The sequence below is a fragment of the Takifugu rubripes genome, chromosome 15 (assembly GCF_901000725.2).
Source record: "Takifugu rubripes chromosome 15, fTakRub1.2, whole genome shotgun sequence".
Classification (NCBI taxonomy): Eukaryota; Metazoa; Chordata; class Actinopteri; order Tetraodontiformes; family Tetraodontidae; genus Takifugu; species Takifugu rubripes.
Window position 1 is genome coordinate 9,867,233 of NC_042299.1, and position 27,590 is coordinate 9,894,822.

At 48.0% G+C, this 27,590-nt stretch overlaps 2 protein-coding genes across 2 annotated transcripts in view; one reads left to right on the forward strand and one right to left on the reverse strand.

The window, feature by feature from the left end:
- The window catches only part of fstl4 (follistatin-like 4), a 92,825-nt gene that overhangs the window by 31,120 nt on the left and 34,115 nt on the right, over positions 1–27,590 (reverse strand). The window contains exon 4 of the mRNA XM_011611340.2: positions 23,833–24,075. Within this exon, the coding sequence (XP_011609642.2) occupies positions 23,833–24,075 (243 nt within the window). The remainder of the gene's footprint in view (positions 1–23,832; positions 24,076–27,590) is intronic.
- On the forward strand, positions 17,702–20,136 carry LOC115252772 (eukaryotic translation initiation factor 4 gamma 1-like). The gene is made up of 9 exons (XM_029848843.1): positions 17,702–17,789; positions 17,875–18,006; positions 18,191–18,400; positions 18,500–18,604; positions 18,682–19,075; positions 19,159–19,280; positions 19,378–19,462; positions 19,661–19,798; positions 19,915–20,136. The coding sequence occupies exons 1-9, from the start codon at positions 17,769–17,771 to the stop codon at positions 20,061–20,063; spliced, it is 1,356 nt and encodes a 451-aa protein (XP_029704703.1). The 5' UTR covers positions 17,702–17,768; the 3' UTR covers positions 20,064–20,136.

Sequence of the window (27,590 nt, forward strand, 5' to 3'; positions counted from 1 at the left end):
CGGAGCGAGAGGTCGGCCCCAGACACGAGCCCGTTCCTGCTCCTCGGCCGTGGCGCCAAAGTTTTGGCCAAAGGGAAGAAGCACCTGGATCCATGAGAACAAGTTTGGATCTTGATTACATTTCTGAAGCCCCCCCCCCACCTTCTCCTTCACCTCTAGTGTCAGTTACAGTTCCGCAGCCCCGCTGGAGCCTGCAGGCTGCTGCTCGATGGTCCCGGGAGAGCAGAGCTTTTAAACTGTGAGGGGACCGGGAGGAGAGTCTGACAGGACAAGAACCTGGACCAAACACTGCAGCGACCTTGGAAAAGTCAGTTTATAGCCAGTAAGGTGGAATTTGACCCAACAACGAGTTGGAAATGATGCTAATTATGTAACTCCGGACACCTGAAGCTGCACCCAGTGTTCCCCCAGTTCCAGGTGCACTGGTCCTCTACTCTGAGCATTTTCCTAAAGTAACCTAAAGGAGGGAAACACTTTGTCATTTTCAGCTCATGCCGCGCTGAAATTTGCATCCGCAGCTCCGCAACAGCGTTTTCATTATTCATAACGGGCACGTAAGGTCAGTAAGGAGGAGGAAAAACTAATGTTCAGGGACGATGAACTGCGTCCGTCCCTGCTGATCACGCCTCGACTCGGCACGAATCCACATCTGTCGGATCATTTCTTGCATGCACAAGTGCCGCCCACTGTGTGAGGTCAAGCCGGGCCACCAGGGGGCGCCACGCAGGCTCAGAGCACCTGCACGTGAGAGGAAAGGTCACGGCGCCACAAGAAGGTCCAGTTTTATCTGGAATCTTCTCTTTCTGAGGACCTGGCACGGGCTTCACAATTCAAGGCAGCACAACGCTGTCAACTCAGGAGCAACAAGGACGTAACAGCAGGAAGACGAGAAGTGCGTTTTTATCCTTCCTGTGTCAGAGGGAAAAGTTTCCTCCCTTTTATGTGAGCATTATCTTTCATCTGAATTCTGTCTGAGAGCATTTGCCTTCAGAAGACTCTTCATCTTTCATTCTTCACTCGGTTTTTTATCCACTACAGGTCACAGCAGCCCAGCTACATTCTTTTTTTGAGGTTAATTCGCAGCTCCAGCATCAGACTGCACATCTGGATGTGCTCAAAAGTTGTTCAAAAGTCTCAGTAGAACAACACAGGTGTTCTTTCAGAAGATATTTAGCAATAGGACAGGTCCCGAACTTCTATAGTTTGTTTTTTTACCCTATATTTTATGTGGAATTGAGGATTTCATGTGAATTTTAGCCAGATTTCCATCTCATAGTTCCAGGTTTCTTATCTCCTGAGCTACTGAGAGGTGATGGAAGCTCTCAACAATCTCTGGAGTCAGCTGCTAAATTCAGGTTAGCTGCTCTTTGTTCTGCGCACGGCGTGCACGATGAGCTGCTTTCCTCCTTTAGACAGTTTGACATCCTTAAAGGAAACAGCAGCGGTCCTACTTCCAGAGATAAATGTTCCTTCAAGCCAAAATAAAATCTATATGTGAGAACAGACAGAAGAGGGTCCGGACCTTCACAAGGTTCTTTAGAAAATGTTCTCCGTTTTGAGCCTCAAAGCTGCTTGCGGACTTGCTCAGTACATTTCTGCGTGTGAGCGCTGTGATCATGTGACCACACAGCGGGTCAGAACCTTAATTAGATTCCTCTGCTTGACTTCTTCTGACATTAGAATTTCATGTTCTGTTTACGGGGAGATGAATTTGAAAAAATGAATCAATAAATGACTCTGCTACGCTCCACGTTGCATAGGACCCTCCCCCCCGGGTCTGATGGCAACAGGGCTCTGGTGTCGAGGGTTCGGCTCCACCAGCAGGTAGAGCATTGTGGCCATTAACTCCGAAACAGAACTAATGAAGGGAGAAATTAACCAAACAGACAATGACACATCGGCAGCCTTCACGTGTGAATATCTGGGTCACAGACGGCTGCTGCTGCTGGGGAATGTCGTGAAACTGGGAGGGGGGGTGCTCTGTCAGTCAAGTTTGGGTTTGGCATTAATATTAAGGTGACCCGGGCGGCCTCGGAAGGGTTCTGCACACTCGTCTGCCTCCTAGTTGCCTTTTTAAAGCGGCAAACAAACCCTGGACGTGTCTTCAGAGAGCGACATCCAAACTGCTGATTCCTCTGTCTGCTTCTTTGTTCCGCCATTCATCCCGTCCCTCACGGTCCGCGCCATGAATTCATTCATCGCCTTGTCGGGGGCGAGCGGCTCCCCGTCACAAAAGCTTCAGAGGAGGTGGAGCCGGTCGGCAGGAGCGACACGTTTCAAAGCCCGGGAGCTGCGGCTCTTTAGATGCCCACCGACCTCCTGACCCCCGGGGGCCCCGGAGCGAGCCTTCAACTCACGCCAAAGGCCGACACTCCCCGAGCACCGGTCCGATTAGAACTCTGCTATCCAAAGCACCCGCCTCCGTGATGCTTTGGGAGGCCGAACCTATCGCCACCCCCCCCCATATTCAACAGAGAACCAGCTTCAAGACGGAGAGGCTGAATAAATAAATCAGCCCCCGCGCAAACGAGAATTTAATGTTCTGTACAAACATATAATTAGACACCAAAAAGAAATGGGCCAATTAACTGGCGGAGTGTGCGAGAGCGCTGCGGAGCACGTTCAGAAGTCGGTCACATGTACAGTAACACCCCCCCGCCCCCGCCCCCACGGGAGAACCGTAGCAGTGACTAATGTGGGAGCGTCCAGGGGGAGGCAGTTCATCACTGTACTTCCTTTAATTACCGGCTCCTCCGTGAACGACTCAAAGCGGATCATTTCTCTGGGAAACGTCAGAACGGAGGCGTTGTTAAAGAGTTCGGGGACATCAGCATTCGGCCGTCTCCCCGTCGACTAATCTGCCTGTTTTGATGACTGTTGCTCTGGAAATAAGCTTCATCAGCAAACAGAGGGCAAAAAAGCCTCCATGTTGTTGAACTTTCTGACATTAAGTTAAATAAAACCTACGTTTTGATGAGTGTGGCTCCATATTTCCTCCCACATTCTTTCAGATGTGGGGGTGCGTCCTTATCTCATCGCAGCTCATCGCATCGCTGTGTGGAGGTAAATGCTGACATTTCTTTCAATTCCAAGAGAAATTTCGGAGCATTTCTCCTAATTATGTCACAGCTTCGGCCCTCCTGATCCCAGACTGTGACAACAGGCCTGAGGAAGCCTAAAAAGCTGCCTCATTAAAAAACAGTCGGCGTCATCCTCCTGCCGGAGTCTTCAGAGGCCTTTTTGGGTGCGTGAGCACTGGAGAACGATGAGGATTTTTTTTTTCCTCAGCAAACAGTGGTTACAGAGTCTCCGGAGCTTTTTCATCATCGGGAATAATTAATCGACAGGGAGTAATTAGAGCCTAATGAAGAAAGAAAAATCTGAAGAGTTACATTCCAAACAGAGGATTAGCAGCCGCCTCCTCTGGGGGGGGAGGAGACCAGAATAAATAGTATCAGAATTGATCCAGTCAGCCCTAATAAGTGACTTCAGAGGGCACTTTAGGAGACGAGTCAAGTTATTATGAGGTAAAGAAAAGGTCAAAAGGTGCAAAACTCTGCCCTGTTGACAAATAAGCACTGAATAATAATAATTCCATCATCCGGGAGCCCTCAGAGGAGTGCCGGCAGGTTTGTTTGGATTGCCAAGATGTTCAATGGGATGAATGAGGGAGCTACGAACAGGTGGCGGCGCCGCGGCGATGAGTCGGTCAGACACGTGTCGCAGCAGCGCCTGAACAAAGAGAGGACTGCCAGAGGAATGTTGGTCAGTAATGCGTCTGAAATCTGGAAAATGAAAATAAAACCCACTTCCTCTGCCCTTCACGGTCTCGCACCAAACACAGTTTTGTTTTTGTCACAAAATTGGAAACGCGATTGAGCTCAGTCCATTAGGGCGACCCGGCAGTGGCAGAAACCCAACATGGCAGCGCTTTTCTCTGCTGTGACAGGAAGGAAAAGAAATGAGCAAAGGACTGAAAATGACTGGAGTGAAATCTCTGCAGGGACGCGTGTCTTCTTCTGTGGTTTACTGGCTCACTTCTCAGAACAAATGAGACTTCTAAACATCTAAACCCATCACCCCCTTCCTCTAGTATCTGCAATTCTGGGCGCTTTGATGGTTCTGATTAAATCAGGAGTTGTTGACAACAAATGCTGAAAGAATGCTTAAAAGAAAAAGCTGCAAAAGCCTCCAATGGGCAATGAGGGTGCAACAGCACCACCTGCTGGCCGGAGGTGGTACCAGTATATTCAGCATTCCATTCTGCTCCCACTAATAAAGAAAGCACATGAAATGTGCTATGCTGGTAAAATAAGCTGAACAAGTGTGTTCAGACCAAGAAGACCCCCCAATGTAAGCATCAACAGGATCGGGATGAAAGCACTGGTCATGTGACCGCTGTCCAGAGCGTGAAAGGGCCATAATGTCAACTAAATTGGTCATATGAAGAATCCCAGTCTTCAAAAGCAGGAATAACTTGTCCCACCAGGGACTGTGGTTTATTTGTAAAGATCTAAAGTACTAAAAATAACACGAGTTAGGATTAAAAACAGGCAGCTGCTGGTGCAAATTCCCAGCCTGTCGGGGAAGCCTTGGGGATGATTGATTTTTTTTTTTAAGTTTAAATTGCCTACACTGGAAGAAAAATTGGTGGGTTGCAGGACATAATGGGCAACATTCCCCCATGAGAGCTATCAAGGTGTCCTTGTGCAGGGTGCTTAACCACCCACCTGTTCAACTGCAGCCGCTCGGTAAACTGATCGTCCAGCGAACACTTCCCGAGAAGAGGAGGGTAATAATAGAGTGAGAAGGTGGGGAAAAAAGTGCTGAAAAATTTAGGAACACAAGCTGTGAAGATACGGCATCGGTATCAGAACGCTCAATAATCCCCCTAATTTCTGATGTACCAGCTGAACGGCGGGATTAGGAGCCTTTGGAAAAAGAGGCCTTTTAAAGGAGCGGTGGGGGGGCGTGTCTACAACTGGTCACGTGACACATGTGAACATAGCTGTGATTGTCTTCTTGGCTTTTTACGGGGCGCCACTTTATCAGATGAGAGACCGGAGGTGTTGGAAAGCAGGCAAACATCTGGCTCTCGCCCTCTTGAAATGAAACGAAACGGTAAAAAAAAAAAATATTTATCTATGATTTTTCCAAGACAGACGAGCAGTGCGAGTGTACGTGGACCGATATACTGCGTGGCATGTTCTACAGTGCAGGAATCTGAATTTTAAATGTGGCATTGTGATTGATGAGGAGTATTCATGAATGCGAGGCCCCCCTCTCAAATTACCATATAATTGCCGTGAAAGTATGCAGATCGATCCGTCCCAGAATCGCAGCTCTTACGCCTTCTGAGAAAACGTTAGCGCTAAATGTCATCAAAAGGTGCTCGCAAACTTATTTCCCATGCAGAATCCAGACTGGAGATTGTCAGCTATTATGGGAAATGGGCTGCCTTTTGGCCCCGGGAGGAGGAGCAGGGAGCTGCAGCTCTGAGGAGAAGAGCTGTGAAAATGAGATCGGGCTGCGCCTCCCACTTTAAACCCTTTTGGATGTTTTGTTTTTGACACCTTAATGCGTGGCCTTCTCGCACAAAAACTGTCTGCGGCGGCCGTGCTCATAATTGATTTTGGAGAAGTTACTTAGGCAAACCAAGAGATTATGAATTATTTAAAAGGGGACAGTTTTACCGCCAAATCAAAATTACATGTTTTTCCTCTGAGCTGTTTTGCATTTTGATTGCTTTGGTGCGAGTTCGCTGCCATCTCCTAAATCAAACACTTTGTTCTGCTCAGAGCATCTAAAACATCACAAAAATATGATGCTGCACTCCTAAAAGCCAAACAAAGACTTTCTTCATAATTAAACATGGTTTTATTAGCAGTTAAATGTAAAGCTATTTGTGTGTGTGTTTAATGAAGCGCGCATAGAGCCGCGTTAGCTAACCGAGCACTCAAGCTAAGTATAAATGTCATATAAAGTGGGAATATCCTTCATCAGCTCTAGCACAAGGGATGCAGACCTGCACTTGACAGCAACTCTTGTATGAAAATAAAGGCACATTTCCGTGATTCAGTGTTTCATTTTAGGCTAGCTGCGGCTAATTTATCATTCTGGGCCACAGAAGCCGGAGTAAAATTGTAACGAAGAGGATGCTGCCTGCATCCCTTTATGCCTCATCATGTTTATTTAGCCCACATATAATGAAAAGCGTCTCACATTTTAAAGTCGTGGCCCTCTGAAGATGAAATGACTCATTCTCAAGCATCATTTTACATAACTAGCCTGCAGGCTTGGGGGCTCTTCAACCCCGTGAAGGCAAAAGGACTTTCCAAGTAATTACTGTAAGTCTAATTTGAAAGACTGTATCCAAGTTAGAGTAAAGTAGGAGGGTAAAGTAGATATAACTGGGATAACATCTAGTATGAGACATGAAACAACAGTCATTGCATGTAAAACAGTACGGCTGCTGTTTAAAAATACACTAACTCTTCTTTTTTTAGTGAAAGTTGTTGAAAACAGGGGAGGAATTGAGTGGAATACAAGGACAACTGACTTTTTGTACGTTCAGAAGGATTTTCTGGACATAAGACACGTCCCGGGGACATTAGAGTGGTTCTTCAGCTCCTCTTCCCCATGATCACCATGCATCTTGTCACAGATAACGTCCTCACATCCTCACACACAGCTGTCACGCTGTGGTGACTTCAGACCTCCCTCTTCTCCCTCACACACCTCTAGTTCTTCTGTTTGATGGTAAAGATCGTGTGGAAGCAGCGGACAGGTGGTGATGAGGAGAGAATACAGGTGATTGATGGTGGGATTCAAGGACTCATCAAGCCAGAACCAAACCACACACCCAGTAACTGCTCTCATGCAAAGACTACCCATGAAAAAGCTCTCTGGACACCCCCCCCCCCCCCCTCCATCAGCTTCCCGGGGGGGTGTATCATGATGAATGATGTTTGCATCACTGGGCGCCATCATTAGTGACCTGGGAAAGGGTTCAGGGCTCCGAGAGAACAGCGTCACAGAGTCCTACTTTCTCTCTGGGCGGAGGCATCCTCAGGCGGACACCGGCACCTCCGCCACCGAAGTGGCCAGCAATTAATCAGCTGCCTTAATGACTTTAGTGCTGCACGCACGACCCCCCCCCACACACACACACACACACACCTCCTCGTATGCACGTCTTGGTGCGGACGTTCACAGACAAAACACAGAACTCACCCCCCGACCCTGACCTAAACCAACCCAACTAACACCCCGACCCTGACCTAAACCAACCCAACTAACACCCCCGACCCTGACCTAAACCAACCCAACTAACCCCCCAACCCTGACCTAAACCAACCCAACTAACCCCCCGACCCTGACCTAAACCAACCCAACTAACCCCCCCTAACCCTGACCTAAACCAACCCAACCAACCCCCCCAACCCTGACCTAAACCAACCCAACTAACCCCCCCAACCCTGACCTAAACCAACCCAACTAACCCCCCGACCCTGACCTAATCCAACCCAACTAACCCCCCGACCCTGACCTAATCCAACCCAACTAACCCCCCGACCCTGACCTAATCCAACCCAACTAACACCCCCGACCCTGACCTAAACCAACCCAACTAACCCCCCCGACCCTGACCTAAACCTGAGTCCAACCTTTAAACCACATCTTAACCCTCAAACAGCCCTTTGAGATTTTGAGGACCAGCCAAAATGTCCCCCTTCAATTGTCCCCACTTTGATAGTGGAATGAGTATTTTCATCATCAATATGTAGCAATTACAAGGACACACAAACACACACTCACACTCACACACACACACTCACACACACACTCACTCACACACACACACACACACACACACACACACACACACGCAGATGGTGCTCCTAATGCCAAATTTGCTAATAATCACTGTTAATTACATTGTTTTACCTTCTGCAGTTTAAAGAGTGTCGATGCCAGTTTTGGTAGCGGCGCCAAACAAGCCCACGCCAGGAACGCTAAACGATGTGCTGCTCGCATATGGCTCTTTAATCTCTTAATAGGGGAAGCGTAATTATTACCCAAATGCTTCACAACGTACGGGCGTATCTCGCTGGCATCCTCCCAGATACGCAAAAAAACTGTATGTCAAATTTCACCAACAGTTCAGCAAACGGGGAAGTAGCTGGCCACAGACGGCCCTCGTTTGCTGAACTGTTCGTAGACTTTTCGCTCCCAAGATGAATGAGTGAGGAGGAGAAGCTGGTCCTTTAAAAAAAAAAGCCCTTAAGCTGCATAAAAACACCAGTGATGATTCAAACAGGCGAGAACTTCGTAGAAAAGAGAGAGTAAGGTTGGTCTTCAGAGAGTGGCCCCTCATGCACCTGGGGGGGCGCAGTAGTCTCTGGTTTCTTATGCCAAGCGGGGCTCCGCATGTGGCTAAAAGGGCTACCAGGTCTACCAGGGCTACCAGGGCTACCAGGACTACCAGGAGTACCAGGGCTAGCAGGGCTAGCAGGGCTACCAGGTCTACCACAGCTACCAGGGCTACCAGGTCTACCACGGCTACCAGGGCTACCAGGACTACCAGGACTACCAGGTCTACCAGGGCTACCAGGGCTACCAGGGCTACCAGGGCTAGCAGGTCTAAGAGGGCTAGCAGGTCTATCACAGCTACCAGGGCTACCAGGTCTACCACGGCTACCAGGGCTACCAGGACTACCAGGACTACCAGGTCTACCAGGGCTACCAGGGCTACCAGGACTACCAGGGCTACCAGGGCTAGCAGGGCTAGCAGGTCTAAGAGGGCTTTACTAGTGTGGTAGTTCTCATCTGACAGAACCACGCAAACCTTACATGGCATAAAAATGTATGGAATTGTGCTACAGAGCGTCAACAAAATGCCATTTTTAGGATTTTTCTAAGGCCTTTTGTAGACGTTCAACAGGTTGTAAGAAGCAGAATTATGGGATGTTACAGATCCACAGGGCTCAAATTGTAAGGAGGTCTTCAGAGAAATGAAGAGAACTGACAGGAACCGTAAATCGGTACCGACCATTCAGCTGAATAAGACCTGATCTTCACCTCTTCATTCATCAGCAACTTTTCCATTTCAAAAAGTAGAAATTCCTTAAATGGCAGAAACCAATCAAACCTCTCTGTTGGCCAAAGTGGTGTTTTTCATCTATTTAATATATTTCTATGTAAATTATTTGCCCTTTTTCCGACATTCTTTAAGGGCCTCTTGTGGTAATTGCAACCTAAGGGCAGAAAAATAACCTCAAAGGAAAAAAATGAAGACTTGCTGTGAAATGTGTTGGGCCGACTGTCCCGAGTTTTCGTTTTCAACATTAGAAGTTAAATAAGTAACAAAAAAAAAGGACGATTTATAGCGGGAATCAAGGGGTTTACCCAGAATCTATGTTTACTCCTGCTCTGCAGCAAAGTCCTGTACAATAATTGTGTGTGTTTTGCAAAGATGGCACTTGGATGGTTCCCATGGAAACCTGCAGTAGTTCCTGTGAGCAGGGGACCTCTCTCAGAATGCAATCCTATATAATTACCGTTGTGACAGGCTTCACTTGGAAGTAATTAGCCATGAAATACAATTCAGCTTCCGCGATGGTTTGAAGATTGAAAATTATTTTCCTGAGGGGCCGAGATGGAATTGTTTTTTATCCTTTCTGACATTCACGACATCTTCCGTGTCCTTTCCGAGCCTGCAGTCACACCTTTATGCCATACCAGCGTGTGTGTGTGTGTGTGTGTGTGTGTGTGTGTGTGTGTGTGTGTGGACCATACGGCCTCCGGTTAACACACACGAGCGTCTCCTCGTCGCTAACGCTGGCTCATATCTGTGGATACGAGAGAAACTGGAGTATTAGGATGCACATTAAGGCTCGTGTCTACATTAATATCCACTTTCATCCTATGTGCCGAGCGCTCCATAGATCAGCCCGCTGATCTGCGGTTCACACCAGCAGGGGGGCCCAACTTCCTAAAAGGGGGCCGACGGCAGCGCTTCAGAATGTGCCGGGCTCGCCTGATCAAAGATGTGGAGTTAAGGATGCTCCGCCGGCCCTCTACAGAGGTAGTCGTGGGTTTAGAGGCTGGATTTTTGGGAGGTTTTAAGATCTCAAATGATGGAAATACGAGATTTATAACCCGGAGCCTCCTCTGAAGCGCCCCGGGACGCCGAGCGGCGGCTCCGTGCTCGCAGTCCCAGCGACCCATGCTGAGTTTTTACTGATGGAGAGCATCAAGTGTAGAAAAGAAGGGAAAACTTTACCTCTGCTGGTAAAAAAAGATGGACTGCTGAGTGTCAGGAGGAGCTTCCCACACATGAATCTGACAAATGTCAGCGGCGGTTTATTGCAGATCGGCCCACCGCTTCAGATATGTAGGTTTTATTTCAGTCTGTCTGTGTCTGTTTTTTTAATGGAGGGAGAAATGTGTTGTTCAAAGGTTGCTCCTGCATTTTATCTCCCCCCAAATTAATTGGTTTAGAACATTTGCTTGCCCACAGCCCAGGTTTAATTGGAATTAAACACAAACATATGGAACGGCGCCGCGCTCTTGCTGCTGGATTAACTGCCGCTATAAACGTCTCCAAATGTAATCACATTAGAAGAACGTGTGCGTCGCTGCCAGTGCGCTCAGGTTCCTCGGGTTCCTGTGTGCGCATGGGCGGAGATCAACCCTTTCCAAACAAGGTCAGTGGAAACCTGTAATTAGCTTCAGGACTTGGGGGGGTGGGGGTGGGGAGGGGCATGAGCACCTCATTTTTCTCACCTCCTCATGTCTAATGATGTTTATCATGTCTGTGCCCTCTCAAGCCCGGAAATATATTATGTGTTAATGTGATGTGAATGGCTCATTGAAGCCCCGGCCACGGTTCAGGAAGTGAGCAACTGCCTATGGAGTCGTCACTCACCGAGGACGGGATAAATTAATCTCGCCAGATGCCCGCACCTTCTTGTAAATCTCTAATTAACACGGTTGATCCTTGTGTGTCGCGAAATTAAATCAGAGAAGATCTGAGGGGTGATTTACGGCGTGCTATTGACAATAGGGCTCAATTAATGGAGTGCTGTTGAAGCATCAATCCTGGGCACCTGTTGGAGTAATTAACCCTGATGGGGCATCCGGAGCGACGCCACGCCAGTCACACAGTTCGTTCCAACAAATAAAACGCAAAACTTTGATCAACAGGATGCACAATTAGCAGGGAAGACACACAAAGGGCTAAAAAGCGCACGCAACCACAGCAGCGGTGCGTCTGAAAGTTGAGTTAATTACTCGGACTGGCAGCAACGCAGCAGCCTGAATCAATATCTGAGGACATGGAATTTAGGGGAAGCGATCGGGACACAAAAACAAGCAGAGGCCGGGTTGAGCCGGGCCGCCGCTGTCGGCGCTGCCCGCAAGCAGCTGGCCTCAGGGCCCGGAGAGAAGAAACGAAATGGAAAATGAGGTAAACACAGAAATATCGGGAGTGTGAAGACGAGACTGACGGTGTGTGTGAAGGTAAACGCAGTCGACACCAAAAAGGGGAGAAAACCCAAAACTGTCTGAAATATAGACCTTTCAGGCCTCGAAAGTCCCACTAACATCTTCAAAAATATGCGTCCAAATGCGGCTGGCGGTGGATTTGGGCACGTGTTAGCAAAAGTGATTCGCTTTCCAGAGGGCATGGATTGGACGTCACAAGTGGAGAAGAACAACACCGTCGTGTTGTGAGTGGAGTCGGCAGGTTTGTTGGTGAGCACACGCTTCACCGATGCCCGGGGGGGGGGGATAAAGCAGAGCCTCTCAGCATGAGGTCCACATGCAGGGCTCAGCAAGGCTCAACCATCATAATCTAATACTGATTAAAACAAGACATGAGAAGGATTCAGATGGTTAAAGAGGAGAAGGGACCCATATAGGGAGGCTCCTCGGGGATGCACGGCAGTGAAGCGGATGAGTGAGTAACTAGTGAGGACAACGGGAGCGAGGGGTGCGAAAGACAGGATAAAGGGAACGGAGCAGGGCGGAAAGGAGAGGGAGACACGGGGAACGCTGGAGAGCTGGGTTGGGACTCCGGGGACGAATAGGTAAAGAGAGACACGGTTGTAGCTGCGGGGGAGGTCGCTCCGCTGCTCTGTTTGGAATGGAAAGAAGACAGAGATGGAGGCCTGCAGCCCGTCAGCAGTCGGTCACGGGGACGCGGGAGTCGCAGCCGTCCGTGGAAAGCGACCCCCGCGGGGGGAAAAGCCGCGTTTCCCTCCTGCGTGGTTCGTCCCGGTGCCTTCCTGCCAACGCCGGCGTGCGCGGTTCCCATTTTCCTCCCCTTTAATGCTGCCGGAGCCGCTGTTCAAAAGCAATTACTGGAACTGCAGCATGCCATGTTTGTTTACTACTGAAGTAACCTGCCACTCAGGATTTCAATTATCATCCCCTCCGCCTGTGAACCCACGCTTCCGCACACAGAAAAGGAGACAGATGAAGCAGCAGACAGTGTACTGCCCACAGTGGAGATAACTACATCTAACTAGATAACAAGACCATTAACACAAGTACCCTCACGGTTGTCCTGTTGACTGATGCAACAACCGGCACCAGAGACAACAATGCAAACAACAAGCGCGGCGAGGTGAGCGAAAGTGGGGAGGAAAACCACTTGAAGGGATATTGCAGCATTCCAGACGGAACCCGCTAAACAGCCTGTAAATGGACGTATGCACAGTCCCAGCAGCTGCAGCGAGGAGCCATCTTCATATATTCAGACCATGTGACGCTCTCACTGTAGAACCATCAAGGTCATTGTTCTGGAGATGTGTATGACCCAGCTGCCCATCTGCAGGAGCCAGAACAAACCCATCAGGACTGTTAATGGGATTAAAGGGAGCCGGGAAGGTCTGAAGTGGATGTTTAATCGGGGCTATTTTTGTTCATGTCAATGTGCTTCACATCTAGATGTTCTGAAGGAGACCACACGATGAAAATGAGGAACATTCCATCTGTAGAAGAAAACGTGAGGCAGTAACCCGGACCAAATGGCGTGCTAATGTGAGGAGGATTCCTCTGGGTCTTATTAAATGCTCGGTACAAACTTCCTCCGAGACAGCTTATCTGGCTGTGTTTGTGCTTTCATCCCTGGATGCTCTGTTATCTTCAATCACGCGCTCTGATCAGAAGCTCCGTTCCTCATTACCGCCAGTGTTCGCCGCTCTCGGAGGGAACGGCTTTCTGGGAATCCAAACTCCAAAACCGGACCGCTCCCCTTCTCCTCCCTGCCCGCTTCTGGCCATCAAAGCTACTTTCTGCTTTCTGTTGAGTCACTCGTCGACACCGTTTTTTGTTTATTTTTTTTAATTATTCCGAAACCTAATTGTTTCTCTAAAAGGTTTTTTTTTTCTTGTCTTGACATGCATGCGGGGACCCTCCAAGATTACCTCATTAATCATATTAGGATTACAACTAGCTGCTTTCTTCCATTAGAAACACATTTTTGAAGAAACGCTAATGCTGCTAATTAGCAGCTTAGCTATTAATTACATACATGCAAAAGCAGACGCGCGGGCTTGCGCACACGTGGCTGCGTTTGGACTCGAATGGAGGCCTGCTGCAAACAGATGGCGTAGCGGAAGAAGCAGCGCCACTTGTTTAGTTGCTCAAGAGTAATTTGTCACTATAAGGTCACAGATTCAATCGCCTTGAGGAGGGAAAGGGTGTGAGAAACGCAGAAAATGCTGCAAATGAATGCTAATGAGCGAGCCGAGGGAGGAGTGAAGCAGCTAAACACGAGAGAGGGATCCATCGCTGTGCTAATGTGCGCTAATGTACGTGAAACCTCCATGACGTAAACTGTGGCTGTGCTATATGTCGAGATTACCCAGCATGCTCCAGCAAGGTAGCTAACAAAAAAGCAAGTTGAGTTGCGTCTCTATTAGATGCATCCACTCCTAATTATTTCACTATTATTTCTTTTTAAAATCACAAATGAATAGCTGAAAACCCGATAGATAATCTGGGTTCTTACAGAATTACCGGGATACGATCTTTACGTTCATCGGCTAACTCATTTTATAACGGCTGAATAGCGAATAAAATGGAAAACCAATGAGGAAAGTGATTAATTTGGTCCGCAGCAGTTTGTTCGGAGCCAACTGTAAATTGCAGCTGCTGAATCTGCAGCCTTGCTCTTCACCGCTCCAGCGGGCGCAGAGACAGCGCTGGGACCAGATGGAGCCCCAGAATCACCACAGAGTCCCAGCCTGTGCCAGCGACACCTGTAAGGCGGGCACCAAAAACATGAAGGTCAGCGAGGTGCGCGCGTACAGCTCCGGCTCTCCCAGGGAAGCGCGCGGGACGGGCCTGGAAACAATAACACGGGCTGATAACTTCGGCGCGGCAGCTGCCGGGTTTGTTACTCCCTCTGGGTCGGAGAATTACAACTCTCCCCCTCGTCAGCAGCTTATGGTAGAGCGGCGACCCGCTGATGCAAACAGGCCAACGCTGCAGTTAATAATACACACCAAGGGCAGGGCGTCACTCAATACGGCGGAATTATTCTCAACTCTACACAGGCGCGGGAAAATGCTAATACCCGTGGCCTCCATAGAGGAACGTTCGGTAAATATCACTCTGGGATTCTAACAGGGTGCTTTTAAATAAAAGAAATTGTTACGTGGAAATGCTGGAAGGGGAAAAACAGGAAGATTACAAAGCCATCGCTGTTCAAAATGACAGTCGTGCGGAAGGTTGATAAATGGAACGGGAATTTATGCAGCTTTGCTGGAGTCTGCCGGCTCTTCCACACACTTTACACCACTCGTCACACACCCGTCAGAGTGCATTCAAAAGCCACCCTCCAAAGTGCTACCTGTGCATCAGGCACGCACGTTCCAGCAGTTCCCTCCTCACCGACACTTCTCTGAAATTGAGTTTTAAGAGCGCCGAGTCGAGGAGGCAGCTGGAGGATCAGCCGCTCCAGCACACCCAATGTGCTGCTTGTCAATCTGGACCCGCACCCCCTGGCCAAACCGTACAAGTGGCAGAGTGGAAATGTATTTATTCTGACAGCTCTCACGACAAAGGACAGTGCCGAGGTTCAGGACCGAGCGCAGATCCGGGGCCACCTCCTACGCGTCTCAGCGCCGGCTTCGGCCACGCAGCATTATGGCTAAAAAGAGGCTCATGCTAGCAGGTTCCACTCACGCTCGACCCGACCTCAAAACCAATTTGACACTGGCAGGGAAATTTAGAGAACGCAAATCTCTGCACCTTACTGGGAGCACTGGAAGGAAACATAAGGGTGGATAAGGGGGGGGAGGGTGACGCAGAAGGAAACGGGAATATTCAAACTGTGACTGGAAGCCAGAGTAATATCGTGCCGCAGTCTGACATCATCCCGACGTGTTTTTAGTGCTGCGATCCTGACTTTGACTAAAGCACAACTGCTGGAAAAAGTGTTTCCCCTTCGATGCAGCAGAACTGGCAACCACATAAATGGATGACAGATGATTGGGGGATGGGCTAAATGTGCTCATTTGTCACTCTCTATAAGGCTGTTTCTTTTTTTTTTCAAAGGTTTTTGCCAAAAGCTTTAAAGAGTGGAGTAATAAAGGCAGAAAGGGAAGATAAAGAAGTCCAGATCTTACGCAACGCCACCTGTTCACCCAAAGAAAGGAGACAGAATGTTGAATTGGGTCCCCATTAATGATCCGAGGGACTGGTAGAAGGAGGTGTGTGTGTGTGTGTGTGTGTGTGTTCTCGTACATGATACATAGCGAGGACCAGACTACGGTTTCCATCTGCAAAGTAAGGACACTGGTCCTAAAGGCATCAAGGGACCGTTTGAGGGTTAATCCTGAGTTTTTAGATGCAGATTAATGTTGGGTTGTAGGTTTAGGTAAAGATTAGAGGGTAAAGAGTAAGTTGTGATGGTTGCAGTCAGGGGTTGGGAGAGGTCCTCACAAAGTACAAACACGTGAATGTGTGTTAATGTGTCACGTGTTACAGGAAAGTTTGAATTTGGTCACGCATGGTGCATGTTGTAGTTCTAAATAAAGCCCTCCGTGGTTGGGCAACAGCAAGGAAAGCCATGCAGATGATGCGAGAGGACCGCCGCGGCGCCACAGCACCCGGCTCATCATTGAAAAGTGAAAACTGGTGACAGTGTTATGACAAGCAGCTCCAAATCTCTGAGGCACGGATAAACACTTTCTTTCAGAAGAGATTATTTTGGTTTTGTCATGTCAGAAATGTGTATGTGAATCTGTGCATACAGAAATACACCCTCCAAACACCCACGTACACCCTCACGTGTGGGGTAACAGGATGCCACAGGGGTCTGTGTTCCTCTCGTATCGTGGTCCGGTCGAACACTGACAAGCCCAGAAATCTCTACTCATGTCAGAGTCCAGTTAAAGTTACATTGTATTTTCCAATCACCTTCACACAAACATACACCAACGCTTGAACATGAGTGTTGCCACATAATTCACAACTGCTGCAATTCAGATTTAACACAGACGAGTTGGTTTTAGACACGTGGAATTTGTTCTGGACACAGAATAAATGACTTTGGTTTAATTAATGGAATAAAACTGATGAGGGCGAGATCAGTTCTAAAGAACAAAGTAGATGAGGATTGACTGTTAGAACCAAAGCATGAGCACAAAGCCAGAGGGCGGGGCTCTGCATGGAGAGGCGGAGTCACAGAGCGCATCAAAGGTCAAAGTATCAAGATCTTAACATGAAAGGGAGGGTTTTTTAATTGAATTAAAGGCAACATAAAGGACCTAATTTCTACATCATTAAATCCCGCTGAAGGTTTGGAAAGCTTAAACCAACAATAAGCACCTGCTAAAATATTAACAGTTAAGGCTAATCGCAACATTTAAGGAACATCCAGCAAAACTAACTTTCTACTGCAAGTGAGTGAACTCTACCCTTCCTGATAGTTTTAAGATCACTTCCACTCAGCTTTTAACAGGCTGCACTTTTAGTCATCTTGAAACTATGAACTTTTTTCTTTTCTTTAGTATTTTTACCAAATGTATTCATATTCTCATATCTTCATGACCGCTTTAACCTTTTTGGGGTCATGGGGAGGGCACACATATAGGGTATACCCCTGGTTGAGTTCATCACAGGGCCCTATGTGAGCTATTGTGGGTTTGGTTCCTTGCTCAAGGGTACCTCGGCAGTGCTCTGACGAGGCGGTGCTTCTGACCCCTTCCCCTACTAGCTTCCTTGCTTTGTCTGCACTGGGGCCTGAACTAAGAACCCTCTGCTCCTCAGCCCAGTCCCCAACAGCTGCCGCCACCCCCATATTCTTCAATTAATTCAAAGCCCCAAACAGAAAAACAGGCCATTATGGAAACTTTAGGGTGAAATTTTCCCTCAGTCGAAAACATTTAACACTTCAAAGAAAATGGCGTATTCGTATGTGACACTATACATTTACTTTAAATTATAGCAAATGTTGTTTTTTGTTTCAGACTGCAACAATGAGCACTAACGTTGAGCAGGCAGGACAGGTTCCCTCCTTCAGAAGCCCCCAGCATGGTGGCGAGGGAGATGGACGGACAGCAGGGGCATCTGAGAAGGTCATCAGAACTTTTCGGGGCATCCTCAACAAGCTCACCCCTGACAGGTTTGAGAGCCTGATGAATCAGGTGGATGAGCTCGACATCAACGATGAGGAGATGCTGAACGCGGTCGTTGGGCTCATCGTGAACAAAGCTTTGTCCGAGCAGAGCTACAGCGCAACGTATGCTAAGATGTGTGACCACCTGAAGGAGGTAAACTCTGCATTCTTTGTCTGTACGATTGGTAGAATTTGGAGCAGATTATTGTTACTGATCTGCCAAACCTTTCCCACATCAGCTGAGGGTCTCGTCCAAGAGCAGCGATGACTTCGTCTACTTCAACAAACTTCTGCTCACGAGATGTCGGCTGGAGTTCAAGAACCATGGACTCCTGACGGAACAGGAAAACGATGTGTCTGTTGCTCAAGAGGTCAGTACCGGCACGCCTACAGCAGAACCAAATATGCAAGTGAGATTATTGGACTGAAGCTCAGCTTTATAAATGCTGGTTCCACTAACAAGAACGGTAGAATAGTTAGATTATGACCTCAAACTTAAATGTAACCTTTACAGTGTTTCACCTAAATTAAGTACATGCAAATCTGCCCCCAAAGGACCTGGAGCAGACCAGGCACAAGACCCGCGTGCGTTTGCTGGGGACCGTGAGGTTCATTGGGGAGCTTTTCAAGCTGAAGATGATCGTGGTGGGTATCATACACACCTGTGTAGATAAACTCCTCCAGGACGAGTGTGAGGAGTCTCTAGAGTGTCTGTCCAAGCTCCTGACCACAGTGGGTAAAGACCTGGACACTGAGAGTGAGAGGGTAAGGACCACACACACACACACACACACACACACACACACACACACACACAGTATGAGAGGGACTCTTATTTTCTTCCTCTTATTTTCTTCCTTTTAGCCAAAACTCGATAGCCACTGTGGCAACATACGCCGACTCCTGAAGGAACAGAAGATGTCGTCAAGAATCAAGTTCATGTTGCAAGATGTTTTGGCCCTAGGAGAGGTGAGACTCTTTGATGGTTAAATCATGGATACAGTCTGCAAGTTGAATTCTGATCACATCTCATGTGTGGCCTTCAGAACAACTGGGTGCCCCGCAGGAACGATCAAGGCCCGAAAACCATTCAGCAGCTTCACCAAGAGGTGAAGCAGGCTGAAGAGAGGGAGATGCTCCAGTTAAAGAAAGAGATAAGCACCATGTACTGGAGAGGTGGTGGCAGGCCGGCAGATCGCCGCCAGTCCTTTTATCCAAAAGAGATTCCTGGGAAGTTCAACCAGGACTCCAGCCGTGATTATGGAGACAGGAAGCAGTGGTGCCATGTGGGCAGCAGCTCAACTTTTGGGTCACCAGGAAAATATGAATGCAGGAGCATCAGAAACACCTGGCGACCCAAAGACAGAGAACCTGTCCTGCACCTGGAAGAACAAAAAATGAACACAGGAGCACAGATGAAGGATGTCAGGAAAATTCCAGGTAAATAACTGAAAAAGCCCAAAGATTGGGAGCATTTCTAAAACTCCTGGATGGGGTTTTTCACTACTTGTTGCTCTTTCCAGTTGAACACAAGACCCAGGAGGAGGCACGAGCGCAGGACTGGGATGAGGAAGAAGTTTACCAAGCCCTCAAAAGTCTCCTCCAGAAGAATTCCGTCAATGAGAAAATAGAGGAGTGGATCCAGGTAACGATGAGGCGAGAATGACCTTTACACCGGGCTTTTCTCTAGAGAGTGTGACTGTAGGCATGAAACTAACAAAGGTTCCTCTCCCCCCTCCCAGAACACCCTCAACAACAGACAGAGGTCATCAGACGGGTTTGTGAGGGCCTTGATCAGAGCAGTCGGCCGATCAGTCATAGTTGACTGTAAGTGTTCTATAAAGTCATAAAGAGGCAGAAAACTCAGCCTGTTTCTGTCCAAAAACATGACTCATTAGTTTTACTCCACATAGACGTCTGGTTTACATGATGTGAGCACAGAACCAGTCTGGGACACTTTATGGTCCATGATTAGATGTGTTCAGGTTCTTTACAGTGGTGTGAAGAGAGTGTTTGTGTTGTCAGGTGGGGTTAAAACGCTGAGAACCTACGAGCTGCTGCAGAGAGTCAGCCTCTTAAAGAAGTACATCAAGGATGTGGAGAAGCAGCTGGTGGTCCTGAGTGTTCTGCAGCAGCTGCTGGTCCACATAGACCAACCTGATGGTGAGGGTCCATCTATCCACCTTTGTTCATTTGAACTTTGAACTACACATTCAGAAGCCAGTGGTGTGTTTCTATTGACTTATTCCTGTGATTGTTGCTGGTGTGTGTCCGTGTAGGTCTGCTGCGGATGTTCTTTGATGTCCTGTTGGATGAAGAAGTCATCCAGGACGAGACCTTCTTTAAATGGAGGTCGTCCACCATCTCTGTAGGATCCCTGCACAACTTCTATACCTGGCTGCACGAGGCGAACAGACGGTTCACCTGATGTTGGGGAGCACAAAAAAATCTTTTTTTTAATTTATTTTTTTAAATCTGCATTATTTCATTGTCAGCAATATCACCTGTCTTTGAATAAAATACAATTTATGTCCAAATACAAGTCTTTAAACGTCATTTATGCTTTAGTGAAGTTGGGTAATATGGTCCCAACTGGCACCACTTATCCTGATGTGATCATCATGTTTTACTTTCTAATGGAGTTTTGGTTTATTGAGGTTGAATGTTCAAGACAGTTATAAACATTTACACTAAAACTACCTAAAGAGCCCAATCTCTACCAAGTAATTATAATGGTTAATGATGAACTAAAGTGCTATATAAAGTAAAATAGATTCTGATATTTTGAGCATATTTCTTATATTTGTTCTTTTAGTGATACTAAAATGTTACACTCAAGCTTGATGTAATGGCATGGAAATGGGGGGGTTCAATTTCTGCACTTGTGCCACAATGTGGCATTATATATGCAGTTTGCAGTTGTTGAGGGACTCAAACATGCACACACACACACACACACGCACACGCACACGCACGCACACAAAATAAAACTAGCTATAAAAAACCCATTATGTGCACGTGAGGGATCAGATTTCAGGGGAACCTTCACCTTGATAAATTATTACACCTGTACGTAGTGACGTTGTTTTGACGCAGTATCCTTGACTGTGTCCCACAAATACACCGGTGGGGGGAGGGAGGGAAGGCGCAAATAAAGGGAGGCAGGGGACCAGAGTCGGACCAGGGGACATCGCTATCTGGGACAGGACACCCATTTAAATACCCTCGCCCTCATGAATCAGCTGGGGGGGAGGGGGGCTCTTAATGAGCCCAGACCCATGTGACCGCTGAGGAGGGATAATGAAGCCAAGTGCTACTGCTTCATTAATAAGCACTCTGTAACAAACGGCGGCCTGTCGGGGGGGTTCTACAGGGTAGTGGGTGTGTATTGGTGACGCACACCTGCTTCAGCTTCTGATCCAGGCTGATTTATGTGACCTCATCATCATGAAACGTGGGAACGCCGCTGCAGCTACAACACACGGCGGTTTGTAGAAGCGCCAGGCGGTGACCTTATCCAGCCCGCGCACACACAAAGCTGCAGGGCTGCCGCTCGCGAGAAGGTTGACATCCCGGTGTCTGTGTGACGGAGTTAATGGTCTCAGTCGCAGGGTGTGGCGAAGGGTTAGCGGGCACTAAAGCGGGCAGAGACGTGCTCTGGGAGACAGAACATTCCTGACTGTTTATGTTTGAGCCAACACAGAGCAGCCCTGTCCAACAAGTGCAGTGATTCAACGGATAACAACAGTATTCCTGGGCTCAACCAGCAAAAATGACAACATGCTAACACTAATTCGTTTATTCCTTAAAAATCTTTCTTTTGGGTTTGGTTTGGACAAGAAATCACGTTGTTTTTACATGTTTCCAAAAGCCAGTTTTTAAAAAAAATGACTCAGACTGTAACAATAAGATGTTTTCAGTATTACCTTAAATAGAGAAGCTGGCTTTGGCCCTCTGGTGGTATTTGGAGAGAGGTCAAACACGTGCTAATAGTAAATAATGCAGGAATTAGCTGCTAGAATAAACTGGAATCCTGAATTACTGACTGATTATTGAGCTCAGTCAACCTTAGAGAGACAAGTGACTGACTGGATGGAAACCAGTCACCCGTCTGATGTCTGAGGGACGCAACTGTCTGGCTCTTTCTGAGGATAAAAGCTCTTCTAAAAGAGAAGCAAATGGATGTTCCAGCACATCAGATGAGAAAAGGCTCCTGCAAAAACCCTCATCAGCCTGAAAACCTAAGAACATTTTACCTGTAAAGACAAACAAATGAAAGGAATCCGAGTCTGGTGCAAAATGCATCATTGTTCTGGAGTCATTCGGCTTTCTTTTCCCAAAAACGAATGAAACTCAAGCTTCAAGCAGTCTGAAGAGCAGCAGTTCCCCCTTTGAGTTGTTGGAATTAGACATTAGAGCTGCTGCTCGCTCTTCAAAGTCTTTTTCCTCAGCGCCGACTAATCAACACACTGACAAAGAAAACATCTTGAATATATTTAAATTTGTGGGGTAATAAACCCCCCTAATCCTGTTTTGATTCCTCGTGCGCCTTAAAGTGAGTTTCTCCTTTCAAGTATTGTTAGCGTAGCCTAAAGTAGCTAAACACATTGTGTGTAAATACATCATGTCAGTGACAGAGCAACACTGCCATATATTATCTGGAGGCTCCAACACTGAACCAGTTAAACCACTAATACCAGTTGTGCTACACCGCAGCAGCTTTTATACTCTAGTAGGGTTAACGATTGTGATAAGGAAGAACCGTTTGCTGCCTCTAATCTCATGGAAAAATGAACATACAAGCAGTGGCAACGGCTGCAGAAATAATTCAATTTGGCTTTATTCTGGCAAAAAGAGGCGTGGATCTCCTGTATATGTGTGCCCGTGTGCCTATTTATCAAAGAAAGTCGTGTAGGTATTTAGAGAAAAGGTCGGAACGTACTGAAACTGCAGTCTTCCCTTGTGTTTCCCCACAGGCTTGGCGCGCCGACCGGCTGATTCACGCACGACTTTACGGGAGCGACGGCTGCTTAAGTTGCCAAATTTGGGACGGTGACTTTGACCGCAGCCCCGAGCTGGAGAAAACTGGCTTCCACAGCCAGGCTTTTATGTTTATCAAATTTGAAAGTGGAAACGCCAGACAACAACAAAAAAAAAAAAAAAGAGTTGAAAATGGGACTTGAGCCATCGCTGCAGGGACCCGCTGACGCTGTTTGACTGGTAAAAAGGGGCCACGACGACAGCCCAGATCCACGTCCACGTCCACAGGCCTTTGATGAGCAGAAGACATCAAGAAAAAGTGAATAAAGTGTTTCACCAGCTTCCCTGTTCTCCTGCCAAGACGATGACACATATGCAGACATACTGTACATCCCAGCATCCGACGCTCCTAACCATCATCGCTAATGTTAATTAGCAACATGGCGAGCTCTGCCAGGAATCTTTCCCCGTCCCCTCTTAGCAACCACTCCATATAAGTCACATGTTTGCTGAGGGATTATAAGACATCGAATGCTCGCGGGATCTGGAAACAGGTCTGACGGAGGGATGCGATCAGGTCCATAAAATGAGATGAATCCACGCTAGCAGCCTTTAAATCTGAAGCCAGATGACTGTTGGCCGGACAATAACGCTGACTGAGAGCGCACTTCTGCTAATGAAGATCAGCGTGATCCAGTGGCCGGCTTGGTGATTTACGACGGGGAGCTGGTGATCCTCATCACACTGTATCGACGCGTGACTTCCAGCATATGGATGAGGCGGACATGGGAGGCGAACCCAACACAACCACACGAGAGACACTGTCAGCACAGCCGTTTTAGGACGGCGCACACCCAAAAGCATGTTTTGGACTGGATCGGTGCGTAATCTAACCCACACAGACACGTGCCACGGTCCTGATGGGCAGACTGCAAACGGATCCAGCCCCCCTGGCCGTTGGGTTTGATCGAAGAGCTGGCTGTCAGAAAAACGGTGACTGATGAACGCGTTCAAAAATTCAAAACCTCAGACAAAGAGTTGCCTTTGATTTCTCTTGCGAGACCATCCAACCCCCCCTGGAGGAGACGTCACGTGGCTCCATAGTGTCCCCACAGGTGTCAGAACATCATTCAGGCCAAACAGTGGCCGTGCGGCCGCGGCGATGGGGCCCCGCTGGCCTGTTTGGCCCTCCCCAGCCTTTGTAGAAGTCACTGTACCTTTGAAGAAGCAGTCCTTGCTGTGGACCACGTAGATGCGTCTCCTCTCCAGGCAGGCGGTGCGGTACACCTCGCAGTGGTTCTCGTAGAACCTGCCGTCGGAGCCGCACACCGGCACGAACGAGGGCCGACACTTCTCCTGGCAGACGCACTCGGCCCGGCCGGTGTCCGCCATCACAGCGCACTGCCGGCCCCGTCCGCAGTAGGTCCTCCGGCAGGGACTTTCCTCCGGGTAGGACGGAGCTGCAAGGACAGCAAACCTTTGCTTTAATGTCATGAACTCGCGCGTTTTATTTGGCTTTTTTTTGCCAAGTAACTCTGAAGCTGGGAAAGGAGCAAACTTTAGGAAGCTAGCGTGTCAAACTAACAAACATTTAATAAAGTGGGACACCTCAACACTCCCACGGCTCCTCCGGTCATGACTGTCACCTGCTCGGAGGCATAACACTCGGAATTTGACGGAGAAACGCGACTAATTATACTCGAGGTGGAAAGAAAAGGAACAACACCTCCGACTTTGTTTGCGGTTACGACGCTGCGCTAATGAAGAGATGTTTCTTATCACAATAAAACTTGACTCCTGGTAATCACAGGTGTTCTTTTCATCATCCCTCTGAACTCATTCGCACCCGCTGCAGATGTGCACATCTGGCAGGAAGGCGGCTCAGGAGGCTCCACGTCGCCACCGCTCATGCTGGCAGCGGGACGGAGCTTCCTGCTCCTGATTTAATCTATTTGCACTTCAAGTAAGTGGAAAAGCTGCTGATCCAGCCAGACGCTCCCCTCCGGATTGATCTTTCCTGACTCCACGGGATGGACTGGACTCCACTCTTGTTGTGATCTAAGAGGGGGATTTATGGATCCGCCTGCCTTCGGGTTAATGTAGCAAAGAAGTGTCACATGGATATGTGAGGAATGTGATGGCCACGTGACCACAGACAGGGGGGAAGAGCGCCCCCTCATGGACTGCCCCTCTCACACCTGTGCAGGTGACGTTAGTGTGACACACCCTTAATTAGAGCTCGCTGCGGGCTGTTGCAGCGCTCACCAAGACGTCTGATTCCAATTCAAAGTTTATTTTCATATGTTTGTAGCCACATTAACTAGCTGGAATACACCTTCCGTAACTGGCTAGCTTGGCAACATAAATACTGAGTTGAAGCCTGATTTTTCGGCCTGATTGCTCCCTTCCCTGAGGATCAGAGGTGTGTGCCTGGAGCCGATACGTGCCGATTTAAAACTGCTCATGTCTGATGAAATCCCACTGTGAACTGGTTTTCACAACACAGCTGCACAGTATTGAGTGGTATTTTTCCTCCCCCGTCGCCTTTCTTAGCTTTTTATCATACTACTCCTGCCAAATTTAGCTTCATCCACCTGTCAGCGCTCCAGTCCAGTCCAATAAGTTGTTTTAGGACTGATGCTCTGTCACCAACTGCTCTCTTTGTCTTCCCAGCCTGCGTCCTGCTGTGTCGTGCAACTCAAGGTCAGTAAACGTTGTGCCACACCGGACGATTTCCCCCAGTCGGAACCCGTTGTTCTTCCCGTTAGCCTCTGTGCTCCCTAAGCTGATGCTATTGAAGGAGCAGACCAAGCGACAGTTGCTCCCTCACACCTGAGGCATTAACCAGGTACCAAAGGGGTACCCTTTTACCCCAGCATGGAGGTGTTACTCCAGATGTTGTGCTGGACCTTACAGTATTTATACGATAGAGCAGGTGATTCAGTTAGGCTGGATCAATACTTACAAACATGAAGATCTCTCAATCCACAAGTCTTTGGCAGAGAGCTAAAGGTTAGCCCTTATTTGCTTAATATACCCATTTTTCTGTTCAGGCCTGATCAGCGGGGCTGCATTTTCCCAGGAAAGTAGAGTAGATCAAATCCAATAAATGCCAATTTGCGACTTCTGTTGAACACAGTCGTGCGCGCGTTGATGGAACGGTGACATTATAAAGTGCCACCTGCTCATCGGGAACAGATGCCGCTCACACATGTATTCATCTGGAGCGATTAGGGTCCTGCTATGTACTTTAGTGGTGGTTCTGCCGCCACATCTGTACAATTTTCAGCCAGAAACTCTGTTTTTGTGCACATCTGAGAGCTCTAATTGTCTCTACTTTGGTATTCCAGCTGTGATAAACTTTCAATTAGGAAGCGTTCCATCTCTTCTGGTGCCAAACATGTCAAATTGCCCCCTATAAATAAATGCAATGTCGCGATAGAGGGGAAATAAGGAGAATAGAAATCATAAATCCTTGTGTCTGCTGCTTGGAGATTAAGATGGTGAGAAGAGGGGTCATTTCCATCCTTCCTCTCCACAATAAAGCTAAAAATCTCCCTCTGGCTTCACTTAAAAAGGAGCCACTCTGGGCTTTCTAATCAAACTGCTGAAAACACAAATTGAATTTGCCCAGAGTATAATCATATCTCAACTCTCAGCATATTCAATAACAGAGGTAAAGCGCTGTTGTCGTGGGGGTGGGGGGGGATCCTTTAATTACACCCGGGGCCGAAAACACACTCCATCACACACTTTAAAAAAACACTTGTAAGTAAACAGGGACTTAGGTGTCAGTGTTTAGCCAAGCAAAACGTACATTGAATTATTCCTAAATACATTTTTGGTGCAAATATGTGAAAAGATCGACCAGAATCACTTAATTGCTTCTATTTCCATGCCTGGAAGCACAAGAATGAAATAATCTGCCTCATTTGTCACCAAGTTAAGAACCAGGAGGGTGCTGGAGGAGCCGGCGTGGGGATGTGCCAGGTAACAACCGCAGAGGGATCGGGGAGATGCCGCCGCTGTCGCCGGAGCAGAAAGTTCCCTTTTACCCAGTTTACTAATTGTTCTGCGTGTTGCCGCAGAGCATCTGCAGGGAAATGCAAAGTAGCCCAGCTCCCTCGTGACCTTACTGTTCATGTCAAGGTCGGGGACGATTACAAGATGGTTTGTATTCTCCCGGCGTGGGAGATTAAACGCTTAGCACCAACCGTCCGGCAGCAGCTGGCGGCGGCTCTTCTACCATCTTCCTCTTTTCCTTTCACTCCTCCGCCCTCCTCTGCCCTTTTCCCATTTTGCCGACTGAAAGGGGAACATGGACGGAAAACAACGGAAACAAAGGCTCATAAAAGTTGCATCGACAATGCACAAGCTGACTGACATTTAGCTAAGTCCCGGTGATTACGGCCGTCCTGGCAGCGCCTCCTTTGTCTTGGGTTTGTCTGCATGCTGTCGGCTGCAGCTCTGTTGCTTAAGAGGCTGAAAGTGCCGTCTGATAATCCCTGACTGCCTAAGCTGCCGGCTCAGCCGCTGTGAATGGATCTTAGGACTTCGCTGGCTTGGCAGGACGGAGACAGTTCCAGGATGACCGTCCAGAGACAGTAGGGACGCGCTGTCACTCAACTTGTCTCCCCTACAGTTAGCACTGGGACGGCAACTTTTTTGTTCTTTATTTATTACCCCCAAGATCCCATTTGGTGTGTGTGTGTGTGTGTGTGTATGTGTGTGTGTGTGTGTGTGTGTGAAGGGGGGGTTAACTGGGCTTTAAGATCAGGCATTGTCCGCTCCATGGGTCGGGTACATCCTTCTAACAGGATGAAACCTTGAACAGGACCAGGTTTATAGGGAGGGGGGGACATGTTTGACTTTACACTGGGCCCGTTTACATGATCATACATATGTTTATCCGATTATTGGAGTTATCAGATTATTTAAGTGATCGTGTGAACAGCGTAAATTGATCTGTTTAATC

What these genes read in the sequence shown, in the direction of transcription:
- LOC115252772 (XM_029848843.1), top strand. Translation starts at nt 17,769, where the DNA reads ATGTGTGACCACCTGAAGGAG. An exon ending in ATGTGTCTGTTGCTCAAGAG is followed by an intron (nt 18,007 to 18,190) that starts GTCAGTACCGGC and finishes CTGCCCCCAAAG; the next exon opens with GACCTGGAGCAGACCAGGCA. An exon ending in ATGTTTTGGCCCTAGGAGAG is followed by an intron (nt 18,605 to 18,681) that starts GTGAGACTCTTT and finishes TGTGGCCTTCAG; the next exon opens with AACAACTGGGTGCCCCGCAG.